Source organism: Vanacampus margaritifer, chromosome 3 (assembly GCF_051991255.1).
Source record: "Vanacampus margaritifer isolate UIUO_Vmar chromosome 3, RoL_Vmar_1.0, whole genome shotgun sequence".
Lineage (NCBI taxonomy): Eukaryota > Metazoa > Chordata > Actinopteri > Syngnathiformes > Syngnathidae > Vanacampus > Vanacampus margaritifer.
In genome coordinates this window covers 25592683-25609704 of record NC_135434.1, presented here as the reverse complement: position 1 = coordinate 25609704, position 17022 = coordinate 25592683, and the positions used below count along the sequence as shown (strand labels likewise).

The 17022-nt window shown below is 42.4% G+C and overlaps 1 protein-coding gene across 5 annotated transcripts in view; it reads left to right on the top strand.

Annotated features, from left to right (window-relative positions):
* The window catches only part of tncb (tenascin Cb), a 109516-nt gene that overhangs the window by 66367 nt on the left and 26127 nt on the right, over positions 1–17022 (top strand). For all 5 annotated transcript variants that reach the window (XM_077560905.1, XM_077560906.1, XM_077560904.1 and 2 more), the window contains 7 exons: positions 368–631; positions 719–834; positions 1497–1650; positions 3904–4173; positions 5556–5741; positions 10884–10973; positions 12177–12440. In XM_077560905.1, coding sequence (XP_077417031.1) covers positions 368–631; positions 719–834; positions 1497–1650; positions 3904–4173; positions 5556–5741; positions 10884–10973; positions 12177–12440 — 1344 coding nt within the window. The remainder of the gene's footprint in view (positions 1–367; positions 632–718; positions 835–1496; positions 1651–3903; positions 4174–5555; positions 5742–10883; positions 10974–12176; positions 12441–17022) is intronic.

Below are 17022 nucleotides of genomic sequence, written 5' to 3'. Positions count from 1 at the left end.
TTAATTTTGGGACATTTAAAATAGATTCTGAATCGTATTAAATGAGAATCGCGATTCTTATGAAAATTAAAAAAAAAATTGGCACACCTCTACACTTCACACATTGCCTCCAGTGCTAATCACACTGGTGTATGGAAGGTACGAATGTTTGGTGGTGGTCAAAGGGGCCGTAGGCGCACACTGGCAGCCACGCTTCCGTCAGCCTGCCCTAGGGCAGCTGTGGCTACTTAAGTAGGTTACCGCCACCGCAGTGTGAATGTGTGAGTGCATGAATAATGTATCCATTCCAGTATAAAGCGTTTTTGAGTGTCTAGAAAAGCGCTATATAAATTTGACGTATTATTATTATTATGTTGTTTGTCCACAGTTTCACCTCCAAAGGACCTGACTGTGGAAGAGATCACACCTGAGACGGTGGATGTGTCTTGGGAGAATGAGATGCGTGTGACAGAGTACCTCATCACCTACGTTCCCACAGCCGCTGGAGGTCTGGAGCTGGATGTGCGGGTGCCCGGGGACCAGAAGAAGGCCACTATTCGAGAGCTCGAACCGGGCATTGAGTACCTGATCAGCGTCTATGCTATTCTCAACAACAAGAGGAGCATTCCTGTCAGCGCAAGGGTGGCAACACGTATGAGAGTTCCAGTTCATATGTGACAATAAAACAGTCTGCAGCCTATTACGAGGTTTATAAATTAACGGTTTCTAACCATCGCAGACCTTCCTGAGCCTGAGGGACTGAAGTTTAAGACCGTGCGTGAGACATCTGTGGAGGTACAATGGGACCCACTGGACATCCCCTTTGACGGATGGAACCTCATCTTCAGAAACACCGTGAGTCTTGACAGCCTCTGTTATTATATACTGTAGCCTTTTTGTTTTTTGGTATTGCTACAAATCATTTGCAATCAAAAATTAACTCACAATTCCACCCTGCCTTAGGCTGAGCGGGCTAAAACAGCAAGAAAACACACAATATAACAAAACACAAGTTTTTGTCTTCATTTTTAACCTTTTGCCACCGTGGCTCAGAGGCATTTGAAAACACCACTCAAATTAATTCAAAGTCTATTAAATGAAGGTTTGTGTCTTGTCAGTCAGAGTAGTGCTAAAACAAATTTCACCTGCATGCAGCTAGCGTGGGATTGATTTCCACTGCTTCACTTGGAGGTGTGCAAAAAAAATGGTTGTCTGAACCATATGTGCCTACAGTATATGAGTGGAGAATATGCATGCTGCAGCCATAATCATAATAGCAATCAGTTGAAACGGTGTGTACACTGTGGATATACAGTATTATATGTCGTATTGTTAATGAGGGTTGTAAGAGTCTTTTTTTTCTGTCTTACTTGCATTGTTTTATAGTTTGGGATTGTGGGGAGTCCCAATGGGGGAAATGCATTGTGAATCACGAAATGTTTTAGGCCATACTTTAACAACACAACAAAGAAAGACATTGAAAGACACTCATCAATGGTGTTTTTTGGTTCTGCCAGAAAGAGGAGGATGGTGAGATTTTGAGCTCCCTCGGCCGACCAGACACGACCTTTGAGCAGTCTGGCTTGGGCCCTGGCCAAGAGTACGAAGTCAAACTGGAGGTAGTGAAGAACAAGAAGCGTGGACCACCTGCCTCCAAGAGTGTTGTCACAAGTAAGTATACATACTGTACTGTATATCTGCTGCAAACTACTACTACTAGTACTACTACAACGATGACGACGATGATGATGATGATGATATTTATGATGATGATGATGATGATGATGATGATGATGATGATGATGATGATGATGATGATGATGATGATGATGGTGGTGGTTGTTGTGGTTGTAATTATTATCTACTCGATGGGCTGGGTATGTGCCTGCCTTTTTTTGTTGTTTTTGCTTTGACTATTGCATATAAGGTTTTTTCTTCTAAAATATAATTTACAATACAGTATTTTAATTGTTGTCAATGTAAATATATCTCTTAGGCCACAGGGGAGGAGAACATGATAGAGAGTATTGATCCTAAACATTTATTATTACTTGCTTGATATTAATCCAAACAAAATTACTTTAAATCAAATTCAAGGAATGGCCCCATTTGCTTGAGACAGGACTGCCTGCTTAAAACAGGCCGAGTTCAGCGAGATTCAAATAGGAGAGTTTAAAGTGTATAGCCTAACGGTAATTTTTTTAAAAATCTTTGGTGTACAGGATATCGCTGACGGATATGTTCTCAGGATAGCTGGGAACTGTTTTAAACCATAAGAACCAATGTGTAACCTGTCTCCTTATGAATATGAATACAGTAGGATCCTTGATATAGCTGAGTGATTCATTCTGCCGTGCATTATTACGTATACAACATATCAAGCGTGTCTGATTAATTCAATCAGTGCATTGTTTAGAGGCTAAGCAAAAGTAAATGTGAATTTATGTCTTCATTTAGAGTGGTTTAACGATGAGACCTTTTTTTTTTCAAGAGTGACAGCAATATTCTGATAACAGTGTCTTGCTGTCACATAATAGGTGATTATTTTTATTTTTATAAATTAAATAAAAAATAAAGACTTTGGCGGTGTATTACAAGGCCCAGCGATGCAGTCATCTGTATTGAAAATCATTATTACAAATATTTTTACACTTTATTTTTCCTTGCTGTCCAATTCCTCCTTTATAACTTTTGTTATTCAATAATTAGCCCAAGATTACAGACAAACAGACAGAATGTGTGTGAGAGTTCATGTGTGTGGTGTACGCGAAAAAATGACTGGCATATTTTTCATTTGTGCTTTCTGTCAGTTTTTGATTGGTTGGCCAGGTTTGTCGCGCTGTGACAAGTTTTGAAATTATAATTTAAAATTTAATTAGAGGCACAAATTGGGGCCAGTTAGGGATGATTTTGCAAAAGATAATTTCAATAATCATCTACTGTCAGGTAAAACAAAAAGTTTCAATATATGACAAAGATCCTCACGGTCAAATGTTACACCAATAATAGTCAAAAGTACCTAAATACAATTGTGACTTGAAGTACAGAAAGCTTGACATGTTACACTCACTCATATGCATGACCTGAACAATAAAAATACAATTCATGTCATGTCATGATGAAATTTGGGTGTGATAAACAAAGCAGACATATAAAACAATATGAATCATTCTTCAGCTCTGTGTGCTCATAGAATTTCGGTATGGCCACAGATAAGGGAGAGCAGAAGCAGCTTCGTCTTCAATGCCTGCCAAGTCAATGACTTGTGGTGCACATTTGCTGCACATCACTTGTACTCTCCAACTTCAATTTTACCTGCAAGCAAGCTGAAGGGCTGACACTAAAGCAGCACCGTTTGAACACAAGAGATGGCTCATACACAGAGTTTTTGGAATTTGCCAATGCAACAGTAACAATATTTGCTTTTCAAATGTAGTGAAGTTAAACCAAAGTTTCCAAAACAAAATGCACTGAAGTAAATTGAAGATCCTTAAAAACATCAGCCATCAAATTTCTTATACCGCTTATCCTCTTTAGGGTCGAAGTTAAAATGAGAAGATCTCAGCTGAGTTTGGGCAACAGTAGGTTTACACCCAGGATTGGTAGTACTTCTTACAGTTTAAGAAAAATTACTTTACTTATTGTCCACCACTGCCCATCAAACAGCTGAAGAACTGTGTAAGTTCCTGATCTCCTGATGACACATTGCAAATGCAAGTGTTGTTAAAAGAGTAACTAGTCGCGTCGGTGTGGGCAGACATGTTGTTTTTAAAGTGTTGTCCTGTTCTTGCATTGATGTGGGTTTGTCTTAAAACTGTAAAACACAGTAGGAGATGGAAAAGTTGATTATTCAGGTGTTTCGTAACCCAGCCATGTTTTGAAACAAGTCAACAACATTTATCTATGTGTGCTTTACTCCTCCAGGAATTGATGCCCCGAGCCAGGTGAACATACGTGATGTGACAGACACAACAGCGCTTGTGACCTGGGTCCAACCTGTAGCTAATGTAGATGGGATCAGCATCTCTTTCGGTCCTGGCTCCAGTCTTGCCGACAACAGTGTGGTTGAGCTTTCCTCCACTGACACTCAATACCACCTCGGAGGCCTCATCCCAGACACCCAGTATGAAGTGTCTCTGACAGCCCGGAGGGGAGAGCGGTCCAGTGTCCCCGTCTATGACTCATTCCTCACAGGTACACAAACGTTTTTTTTTTTTTGGGGGTGGGCTCAACTGGTGGATCGGGACCAACTGTGGGTGCTTCGCAGACAGCTAGTATTAAAATTACATGTATTTGTATCAGAAGTGGGTAGTAATGAGTTACATTTACTCAGTTACATTTACTTGAGTAAAGTAGTTTTACCACACAATACTTTTTACTTTTACCCAGGGGTGAAAGTGGGCTGGAACGGACCGGAGCTGTGGTCCGGTAAAAAATGTGTACGTCACCTGCGTGCAACAACACGGACAGCCACTTAATACCCCCGTAAAAAAATGTATCCTCTCCTGCGGGTACAACATATGTTTTTCAAGTAATACATAAAAACACACATGGGCTTTGTTTTGAAACAGAAAAAAAGTATTTGTCGCAGAGAAGCAAAAGAAAAGCAAGCACTCGCGTTGCATTTAATGACCACACACGCAGTAGGAAATCTCAAATATACATAGAGAAAGCTGAGATGGCTGAATGTTACCGTTTTTCTGTTTTGTCCCAGATGTCTGAAGTTTAAATATCAGTTTACAAGGTACCTTTTCAAAGAATCTCCACTTTTCTGTGGTAAAAGTTATAATATCCCACGGCAGGGCATGCAATTTTTGTACGGGGGTAAATACTTTTGGCACAACAGCGGAACGCTTCCCCCTATTTTGGTGTGAGCATAGCATAAAGCGCTTCTGAATTGTTCCAGTGTGCTTGTGTAGCGTAATCCGTTTCCAACAATATCTATTATTTATTTATCCCAGAGTTCTGTCCACCGGCTCCGTTCTCTGTGTATCTGACAAGTCACGTGGATGTGTGTACATCAGTGTTTTTGTTATCTGCTATTTTGCACATCTTTTAAAACAAAACAAAAACATCCCCCATTCATTTTAAACCGTTTTTGATAGTATAATGAACTATGCGTGTGTTGTCCGAGACTACTTTTGAACAAAGCATGTTCTTTATTTGTTCTTAACGTCTGTAAAAGTCGCAACTACGCAACAAGAGGAAAATTCCAGGGTGACAACAGTTGAGAATGGTAATAATCTAGAATTCCATTACCTGAATAAAAAGCCACAGCCAACTAGCTATTCATCTAAAAAAAAGTTCAGAATCAGATGTATTATATCACCTAGGTGAAGTAGAAAAAGAGAGCTTTGTGTGAAGGACCACACATTCTATAGGTTTATGAGGAAGGATATCCTACTGCGGTGTATTTAATGATGGCTGTTCTTCAAAGGAACATATATTCCACTAAGTTCAGAATAATGATGAATACGTAGTTCCTGTGGTAGGAAGCTTTCAGTCATTGCCCCTAATGGAAACATCTTGTCATGGCTAAGCATTAGTATGAAATCGTTCTTCTCTGTGTGTGTTAGACTTGGATGCCCCGAGGGATCTTCAGAAGCTGGAGCTGACTGATGAAAGCATCACTCTGGAGTGGAAAAACAGCCAAGCGCAGGTGGACAACTACCGCATTAAGTACGGACCTCTGTCTGGAGGCGAGCACAGAGAACTGCTCTTTCCTGCCGGACTCAAAGACACAACACAGGCCAAGATCATTGGTATACACAGTCCTAGTAACTCTATAGTATTCCCACTAACTAATGTTTGTATCTCTACGAATATATAAATATATAAATTGCATATTGGCAATTTAAGTAGTCTGCCCAGCATCTCATGTGGCCATTTGTTCTGAAAATTATCATATTTAAAGTGAAAGTCAGTTTCACGATGCATGATAACTACTGGTGCAACGGATCATCATTGATCTGTGGTCGGATTGGATCAGGCCCCACGGTTTGGATCACGCCTGATCGGCGGATTGATAAAACAAAAAACAAAGCAAAGTGCGCATTCAAAGTTGATACCATTCTGAAATGGCAAGGAAGCTGAAACATACTTAACACGCTAAGCCTAACTTCACAATAAAGTTTACTAAATTCAGTAATATATTGACGGCAATGCAAATAGCCTTAGTACACTTTTACATTGAAGTTTGCCCACGTCGTGGCGGGATGGCTAGCTTAACTTCCCTATTAGACGTTTCTGTATCATAGTTGATTGACATTGTAGTTGTGACCATCATCACCACAACGCTACCCCTAACCCATGTTATATCGCTAATTTAGGACGTAAGAAACCGCTAATTAATTACGCCATCATTTTTTACGGCAGAAGTCTCCGACGTAAGTGGCTAGCGGCTAGCTGTTAGCATGACCACACAGTGTATGGCTCCCGGCTGGTAAGACGATGAAAAGAGGGCTCCAGGTGGCGGAGTCGTACCGTAACTTGCCTACGATGCAAAAAAAAAAAGAAGACGATGCAAAGATGATTTTACGAGAGAGCTACCGTGGAGCCAACTTCAGCGTCGTGCTGGACGTTAAGTTTGACAGCTGGTACCTGGCTTACGTGAATTATTTTTCAATATTCTTGAGCAAGGCTACTTTGTATTTCACTCTCCATGTTTGTTGGAAGGGAATGTGCCTTAAACTGCACGTTGAGGTATTTTCATTATATATATATTAAAAAAAAAAGATAAACAGAACTTTGTCTTCATTTATTTTATAAAACACTTTTCCTTATTAAAAAAGAAAAACATTCAACTCAAAATGTCAAACTTAGCTGTTTAGATTATTGAAACACAACTTAAAGCCATTAATACCTTGATATTTTACACTTGAACCATGTAAAAATGAGAATGTTTTTGCCTCATGTTGCACTTAAAAGTTGTGTTCCTAAATCCTACACGGCTATATTGAACATTTTGAATTGAAAAATGTAGTTTATTTAATCAAACAGGCAAAAAAGATACGTCATTGCAAACCCAAAATCTAAAAGTCCAATACCCAGAATCAAAAAAACAGACTAACCTTACAGGGGCAGGGAACTAGATACACGCAAACCTGCAAGATGAGAGACAACTGGACAAGACACAGCTAGCTGAAGGAGCTAACTGGATGACACAAGGGACCAGGATGACATGATAAAACTTGACGAGACATTGAAAAAGGCAGACACAAGGAAAACGTGACAACATAAATCCAACAAAAAACAAACAAAGCACAAAAGGGACGGATACCAGGCATCCCAAAAAAAGCCAGAACAAACAAAGCAGGGTTTGCGGAAGCGGGCACAAAGGCAGACCTCAGACCAGCAGGGCCAATCGGGTAGGCGTCCCGGACAGCAGAAGAGAGGTGATCGGCAGGGCTGGTGGGCGTCCCGGACGCAACACAGGAGGAAGAGCAGAAGGCGGCTGCAGGACGTGCGTTGCTGGATCAGGATCAGAGGGCTGCCGCAAAACGTGCACCGTCGAAACAAGATTAGAAATGTGGGCGTGTAGCTGCCAAGGTGCAGGAAAGGGAGCCTGAGTCTGCAGGAACGGGAGCCTGCAGCTCCTGAGGTGCAGGAACAGGAGCTTGCAGCTGCCATGGAGCAGGAATGGCACCCTCCAGCTGCCATGGAGCAGGAATGGTACCCTAAGCCCGCAGCTGCCAAGGTACAGAGATAGGAGCCTCAGCCCGCAGCTGCCAAGGTACAGGAACGGGAGCCTCAGCCCGCAGCTGCCAAGGTACAGGAACGGAAGCCTCAGCCCGCAGCTGCCAAGGTACAGGAACGGGAGCCTTAGCCCGCAGCTGCCAATGTACAGGAACGGGAGCCTCAGCCCGCAACTGCCAAGGTACAGGAACGGGAGCCTGCAGCTGCTGAGGCGTCGGAAGAGGAGCCTGCAGCTGCATTGGCGCGACACCAGGGGAAGAGGTAAAAAAGACAGCAGGGAACATGTGGCATGGGGACAAATTCAGAAAGATGTGACTTGGAGCAATGAGGTGTGGAAGATGGCAGGGAATGAAGTGAGGAGAATGGCGGGGAACGTAGTGCGTGGGGACAGGTTCAGAACGACGTGACTTAAGAAGTGACAACGGAATGATAAGAGGAACCAGAACCTTTACTTGAGCGACTTCATTGGCCACCCCACGGAGGTCCCGGATGGATGGCCAACCAGGTGCAGAAGTGTTCTGAGGGAAAGAATTTGGAGGTGGACCAATAGTAAACAAAAGAAAATGTGACAAAAACTGCCTGGGAGGTAGGGGTGGAAAATGACTGGAAAAATCTAAATCTGTACCAGAATCAAAGTCAGAAAGCAGATTAACCAAAATTGTGCCATCTTCAATAACTATGAGGTCAGAATCGGAATCTAGAAAAACATGGAGGTAAACTAGTAGGATAATGGGAGACACGACATGATGAAAAAGGACGTAGACAAACACGAGACAGAGCTAAAAACAGAACCTATATGAAAAAGGTTGGGATGGTAGGCAGTCTGAGGGCGTTAGGCAGCAGACTTCCAGCCTACAGCATACTTCGTTTGCCCTTGTCCTTTTTGTGGTCGGTTCATTTTGTCAGATTTTGGATGGAGGTTGAAGACCCAAACGCAGCGAAGTAAGGCAGGTATGCTCAAAAAAGTAATTAAACAAAAATTTCTAAAAGGCAAATGAGATACTAGGTATCCAAAAACAAAAACTTGGCAAAGTCCAAAACGAGATTCGAAGTTGTAAACAAATTTTGGGAAATATCTAGACTTAACTCAGGACCGGGAAACAAGGACACAGACATGACATGAACAATGAATCAACAAAGAATGAATGAAAGCAGGGAAATATACACAAATTGACGAGACAATGAGAGACACTTGGACAAGACACACGTGGATGAGGGTGCTGACACAAGGGACTGGGATGACAAGCACAGGTGGTCATGATAAAACTTGATGAGACATTAACAAAGGCAGACACAAAGAACATATTAGAACTAAAAATCCAACCAAAACCAAATCAAGCAAAGCAGAGATCATGACAGATTATTTTAATTACTTTATATATGCTAACCAAGCACAGCAACAGCTTCACAGTTCAGCCTCTAAATTTTTGTGCATCTTAGAGACTCGGAAAAAGTTAAAAAAATAAAATAAAATTATATCACTGGTGTCGGGCCAAAACCTTGTACTTTCAAATAAGTCACTTTTCAGGAGACCCCAAAAACAGCATTGTTTGTTAAACCCTGTACATTGCGTCATCAAAGACAGCAAGCCATTTTCAACACTATATTGTAAAAAAAAAAAAAAAAACACCCACATGTGTGGAATGACCAATAGTGTAGATTTGTGAAAAAATATGAATTTTACCCAATTGTGACTTGTTTTAGCCCGAAGCCAGCGATATGTAACGATGGGCACATAATGATAATATCAATTGAGGTGATACAAAATGTAAGAGATGTTTACGAATTCTCTTAACATGAAAAGAACATAAAAAGGTATAAATAAGTTTTTTAATAGTTTGTCCTTCACTCTCCAAAACGTATTTATACGTTTTTTTATGTTTGTTTGTTTTTTATGCTAGAGCATACAGAAGGCTTTGATGCAGCTTCTGACCTAAAGAGGTCGCTTAAAGCAATGGTAGTTATTACAAAAAAACGACCAGCAGGTGGCAGCAGAGTATAAGAGATCAGCCAGGGCCATGTTGCAACAAGCTCTTTTCCCCAGTTAAACAGATTAGTGAATAATGATGAAAGTTAGTTAGTTATAATGCTAATTGCTGCAAAACGGAAACCGATACAAATATACTTTTTTTTCCTGCTGAAAGAAGAGACTCTTATCTTTCTTTTGCTAGGATCCATGTTTTTATAGCAATAGAACACAACTGAAAAGTGTGTTTTACCGTATAAAATGTTTACTCTTACGATCATATGGACATGTATTTGTACTGTAGTCTGCCTTGTTAAATGGACAGTGTTATTTTCTGCCAGCACATTTCTACAATGGCTTGCCTTTGTTTTGTATTGTGAAATGTTTGCCCAAGTTCAACAGGCCCACTTTACAAGGAAACCACCCAGGGGGATTTGGCATTCACCGTTTAAATTGAATCACACTAGAGCTTATTTCTCTTTTGCTCAAGCAAGAGAAGCGGACATGTTTTCATCGATCAACACTGTTGACATTATAAAGCAACGCTTTGAGCCTTGTTTTTTTGGTTGTTGTTTTTTTTAGTTTGTTTATAGCTTAGCCACAATAAAAGAGAGGAAAAAAACTTTGTCTAATAGTGTCTTTGTCTGGCGCAATTCTTTGTCCTTGGGAGGCCCATCTCATGGAAATAAAGCATTGTGTCCATTCAGCAGACGTCCCCCTCTTCTCCACACACCTCAGTAGTGCTTTCACACAGTTATTATCTATAATTGCCTTCACGCTCGTGATTTTATTGATAATGAGTTTCCTGGGTATTAGGTGTAATTTCATGCTGCAGAACTCTGTGTGTGATGACCTCTGTGGGACTTAATAAAGGAATTAAAGGCGATCAGGCCTAGAGAGGGCTTAATTGTGGAAAGCAGAGGGTTTCCAAAGCCAGCTATATCATTGGGTGTAGTGTTTGTGCTGCACGACAAGGGCCCTATAGATCCATCAATGCAAATACACCAGCCGTGTTCCACTATGTGCTCAAGCTTACCATGAAATGCAATTTGGCTGCAACCTATTGTGCCATCACGCCACATGAAAGTGTTTTTGTGTTTGTCATGGCCACCGAAGCCATTAGCAGAAACAGCTGGCCACTTGACGACACAGCCTCCCGGCCATTCAACTGGTGAAAGATTTCAGCAAATAATTACATGATTTTATTTATTTTAAGTTGTTTTATTTTTGCTTGCTTACCTAGGCCTGAGACCGGGCACCGAGTATGGAATGGGAGTGACAGCAGTAAAAGGGGAACGAGAAAGTCTGCCGACGACCACCAATGCTGTGACTGGTATGATGCTTTCTCTTACTACAATAACACAATTAATACCTTAACAATCTAGGGAAAACTCAGCAATGTTTGTATATTATTCAACAGTTACATTACAGTAATACTAGTAGCATATATACAAAATTGTTCAGTTTGTTTTGTCCATGCATTAGCTTATACACCTACATTTTTTCTTCTGGGGTTCACATCTTTGCAACAAATTTTGGCCCTTTATAAGTAATTGTGTCACAAGTTCTCTCAGTTGTCAACCTAGCATATTAACTTCCATTTTGTGTGAACGCAGTTATTGTCATCAATGGGTATAATTTAGTGAAAGATGAATGGAAGGGGAAGACCCTAACGGGAGTATTTGTGAAATGTTGCAATTTTTCATTATTAACCATTGATAACTTTCAGGCACAGGGCCTGTAAATCACTTCTACGTGGGGCAAACATTATCTGTGTCCTTATTTTAGCTATCGTTTTATTTTGCGTTGTTTGGTCAAATCAAGTACCTGCTTTGTGATTGACTGATGAGCAGTGTTGCCACAGGTACCTTGAAAAAGTAATTTAGTTACTTTACTAATCACTTGAATGTAAAAGTAACTTAATTACTGTCAGAGCTGGGCACTTACATTAATTGTCAAGTCCTGTTAATGACGATGCCCACCTTTCATCAAGTGCTTCCGCATATTCAGCAAATGCTTTATGATGCGAAGCCTCGCAAAAATTCATGGCATAATCACTCCAATCTATGTAATCGACGTAAACATGCTTCAGTCGGTGCTCAGTAGGGATGTCACGATAATGCAATATCATGATATCACAATATTAAAAGGGCCACAATATTCTCTTTGTCATGTCATGATTTTAAAAGCTGCACATTTGTAACAAGGTTAAAAAACAAGGCTGCTCAAGTTCGGTCCTCAAGAGCCCCTATCTAGCCTGTTTTCCATGTTTCCCTCCTGCAGCACAGCTGAATCTAATGGTCAGCTAATGAGCAAGCTTTGCAGAAGCCTGATAACGATCTTGATCAGGAATCAGGTGTGTTAGTGGAGAGAAACATGGAAAACAGGCTGGATAGGGGCTCTCGAGGACCGAACTTGAGCACCCCTGGTCTAGGGTATACCCCACCTCTAGTCAGCAGAAATAGGCTCTGGCTCACCTGTGACCCTGAAGTGAAGTCAAATCTCAATTTACAAGCTACTGTCCTCTATTTTCCAGCTCTGGATGCACCAAAGAGTCTAACTGTTGCAGATGTGACAGAAACAACAATGATGTTGGAGTGGAGACGCCCCCTGTCCAAGCTGGACTCCTACCGACTTGTCTATGTTTCTGCTGATGGCCAAAGGGCAGAGGAAGTGGTCCCAGGAGGCTCAGAGTCTCACACTTTGAGAAGCCTGACACCAGGCATGCTCTATACCATCAGCATCACTGCTGAACGGGGTCGCAGGACTAGCGCACCAACCACCATCTCAGCACCAACAGGTCGGTGAATATGAAACATTAAGAGTGATGTTATCAAATGTAACCTTGTTTCATATTGGACTAACTGACGGTATTGAAGGTATCAATGAAGTTACAGTAAAACACAGACTTCAGCTCTTAAAAAAATGTGGAATGCCATATTTGTTTGTTTGTTTGCGGGTTACTTATTTGTTCATGGAGGATAACAACATTTTTATGTCTCCCTCCTTGATCCATGCTTAACTCATCCAAAATACTGTATCTTACTGAAGCAACAAACAGAGTGATCAATACATAACCTTCTGCTTCACTTTTCAGTTTGGCTACATATCTGTAGTTGTAGTGTTTATTTTTCAGGCAATTAAGAACAATTAACATTACTTTTCCTTCAAAAATCACCACCATATTTAAGCTCTTTTCCACAGAATTTCCTGTTTTGCAATAAAAGTGACATCATTGCTTTTGTCAAATGTCCCGTGATGGCAGCATCTCAATTTTGAATGAGCTTTACCACTTTTTGCTATCTCATTTAATATTCTGTCATGCTTTTTCTGTCTCTGCGCAGACTGCGCTCTTCATAAAGAAGGTCAGGAAATTACAGCTACAGGCAAAAACAGTTGTTGAACAACTTGCCCTGCCAGGCTTTCCAGCATTTTTAAGTTGGAAAATGAATTTCCAGTAATGTACAGTCGTGTGTGTGTGTGCTCCCGGCTTTATGTAATGAAGCTCACTCATCAGAATCATCAGAGGACGTAAAAGTGCTGATATCCCCCGAGGCCTGCCAGAAGGTCCCGGAAATTGAAAAATGAAATCTGATTGGTTCAAATGTTCTTTTTAAAAAGCTGCCATTGTTTCAATTGTACAGAGCCTGAAAACCTGCGTCTGAAGCCCTTGGGAAGTTTATGGCGCCGGTATATTAACACACAAAAGCTGAAATTTGATTGGACAAATAATAATAATAATAATAATAATAATAATAATAATAATAATAATAATAATAATAATAATAATGATGATAACCCACAAGACTGTAGGCAGCCCCGCCAAGACACGCAATTAAATGAAGACAAAAGTCTGTTGGAAATAAATGTATACAGTATTTGCAGTATTTACAGCCTTGAAGGCCCTTACGGTACGCCACTGCTAAAAATATAACATAATTGTGGCAGTCAAACCGCCTTCTAAACCACACATTTCATGAATACATTTTCCACTTATGCAACAACGTCTGTGGACAGAAATCATAATACAAGGGAACAAGACGGGGTTGGGGGGGGGGGGGGGATACCTTGGAAAGCTTATACAAACTGTCCATTGTGTATTTTTGGACTGCATAGTAAGTATAATGGGTAGGGTGATGGCATTGGTGGTGTGGTGCGGCACTGAACAATGTTCATTCATGTGGTAATTGTTGATGTCAGCCTAGCTCCCCTCTGGTTTTGTGCGATTTGACCACGATGAACTCTGGGTGTGTCAGATAAAAGGCCACATGCTGGGACTCCTGTTAAAACATTGTCTCCCAAATCAGCAGCCTTCTAATCCACAGCCTGCGCTGGTCTGCAGCCTTTATCATCTCCAGACATGAACATAGATTGGTCTCGTTTTACAGGAGCAATTGGAGAAAAGAGGAGGGGTGGAGGTGAAGCGAGGTTTGATGGATGTTTCAGGGATCTCCTTACTGCCTTGGTGTCAATGACAGGATTAAAATAATTTGATTTGAGTGTTTGAAGTGACCTGCTGAGAGGCAACACGAGACGCAAATACATCAAACAAATGTAATATTGGAAATGAATGATCAATGGAGAAACAAACCTCTGTCATCGTGAGATTTACACCAATTTGTGATGGAATACCGTCACATGCCTTTCATTCTGAAGGTGGATGTTGCGGATCTGAATGGTCATGGATGAACAATAGTTTGGTTCAGTTCAGTGTTCCACTTATCGATTTTGAAGTGCTTTAATGCACTTTATGTCGCAGCATGTCCATTGTGCCACGCTACTTATATATAATGAATTTAATGGTGGCCTGCACTGTCTTCATGGTATGATGTCACACTATTCATCTAGCTCAAATGCATGTAGTGAAAATGATTATAGCAAGGGTCTACAACATGTAGCTCTGGACCTGCATGTGGCCCTTCTATCTTTTGCTGTGGCTGTCTGTGACTTTGGAAAATAATTAATTATTTACATTTTAATTATTCTCTTTCATTTTTAAAATATGTTTCTAAATTTGAAGGTTATGGTACTCTTGTAACTGAAATAAAACATTTGCTTTTTTGTTGCTCAAAATATGCAAAGTATGACACCTGGCACCAAGATTTATTGAACTATTCGGCCCCCAGTAGGCAAAACCATGCGTGCATCCGAGGATAGAAAAGGTTCAGATTTTTTTATGTTATGTGCTTTATTAACTATATTAATAAAAACAATCGCTTAAGCCTCACGGATCACAGCTTAAAATTCAGTGTGAAAATATGCTGGCGCTGTAACCTGAGTTTTAGGTGCAAAAATCACTTTTACCAGGTTTGTCAGGTCAAAATGTTATTCAAATGAGGGGGCGGCCCTAAGCGTTGCAAACTGCCTTTCAATGGTCGAGTGAGCGAGTCAGCAAACAAAGAAGTCTCGCCGGCTTGCATGGAGAGCTCCAGCAATGAACGACTATCTTGTCCACTGTCACCACAACTTGTTGTCGAGCAAATCAAGACGCAAGTTGTGCAGTGGACAAGATAGTCATCCATTGCTGGAGGTTTCCACGAGACTTCCTTGTTCGCCGACCCACTCACTCTAGACAGTTTGCAACAGCGGAGCCCAACCCAAGACTCGCCTAGGACTGCCTCCTCAGTTGAATAACATTTCGACTTGAAATAAATAAAAGTGAGAGCAGAGCGTTTTTATTTATTGATTGATTGATATTAAATTTTATTTATATATTTATTTTCATATTTTTATTTTTTGAATCTCGTTTTCCATCCATCCATCCATCTTCTACCGCTTATCCGGGGTCGGGTCGCAGGGGCAGCAGCTTTAGCAGGGAAGCCCAGACTTCCCTCTCCCCAGCCACTTCAGCCAGCTCCTCTGACGGGATCCCAAGGCGTTCCCAGGCCAGCCGAGAGACGTAGTCTCTCCAGCGTATCCTGGGTCGTCCCCGGGGCCTCCCGCCAATGGGACATGCCCAGAACACCTCCCCAGGGAGGCGTCCAGGAGGCATCCGAACCAGATGCCCGAGCCACCTCAACTGATTCCTCTCAACGCGGAGTAGTAGCGGCTCGACACTGAGTCCCTCCCGGATGACCGAGCTTCTCACCCTCTAAGGGAGAGCCCGGCTACCCTGCGGAGGAAACTCATTTTGGCCGCTTGTATCCGGGATCTTGTTCTTTCGGTCACGACCCACAGCTCGTGACCATAGGTGAGGGCAGGAACGTAGATCGACCGGTAAATCGAGAGCTTTGCCTTTCGGCTCAGCTCCTTCTTCACCACAACGGACCGATACAGCGTCCGCATCACTGCAGACACTGCACCGATCCGCCTCTCGATCTCCTGCTCTAACCTACCCTCACTCGTGAACAAGACCCCAAGATACTTGAACTCCTCCACTTGGGGCAGGATCTCATCCCCGACCCGGAGAGGGCACTCCACCCTTTTCTGACTGAGGACCATGATCTCGGATTTGGAGGTGCTGATCTTCATCCCAACCGCTTTACACTTGGCCGCAAACCGCTCCAGTGAGAGCTGGAGATCACGGCTTGAAGAAGCAAACAGCACCACATCATCTGCAAAAAGCAGAGATGCAATGTTGAGGTCACCAAACCGGACCCCCTCAAAGCCTCGGCTATGCCTAGAAATTCTGTCCATAAAAGTTATGAACAGAATCGGTGACAAAGGGCAACCTTGGCGGAGTCCAACCCTCACAGGAAATGAATTCGACTTACTGCCGGCAATGCGGTCCAAACTCTGACATCGGTCGTACAGGGACCGAATAGCCCGTATCAGGGGGCCTGGTACCCCATACTCCCGAAGCACCCCCCACAGGACTCCCCGAGGGACACGGTCAAACGCCTTCTCCAAGTCCACTAAGCACATATGGACTGGTTGGGCGAACTCCCACGCACCCTCGAGGACCCTGCTGAGGGTGTAGAGCTGGTCCAATGTTCCACGGCCGGGACGAAAACCACACTGCTCCTCCTGAATCCGAGATTCAACTTCCCGATACACCCTCCTCTCCAGCACCCCTGAATAGACCTTACCTGGGAGGCTGAGGAGTGTGATCCCTCTAAAGTTGGAACACACCCTCCACCACCCCGGTCTGCCAATCCAGAGGCACTGTCCCCGATGTCCACGCGATGCCGTAGAGACGTGTCGACCACGACAGCCCCACAACATTCAGAGCCTTTAGGAACTCCGGGCGGATCTCATCCACCCCCGGGGGCCCTGCCACCGAGAAGCTTTCCAACCACCTCAGTGACCTTGACCCCAGAGATAGGGAAGCCCACCTCAGAGTCCCCAGACCCTGCTTCCTCAAAGGAAGGCGTGTTTGTGGATTTGAGGAAGTCTTCGGAGTATTCTCCCCACCGATTCACGACGTCCCGAGTGAAGGTCAA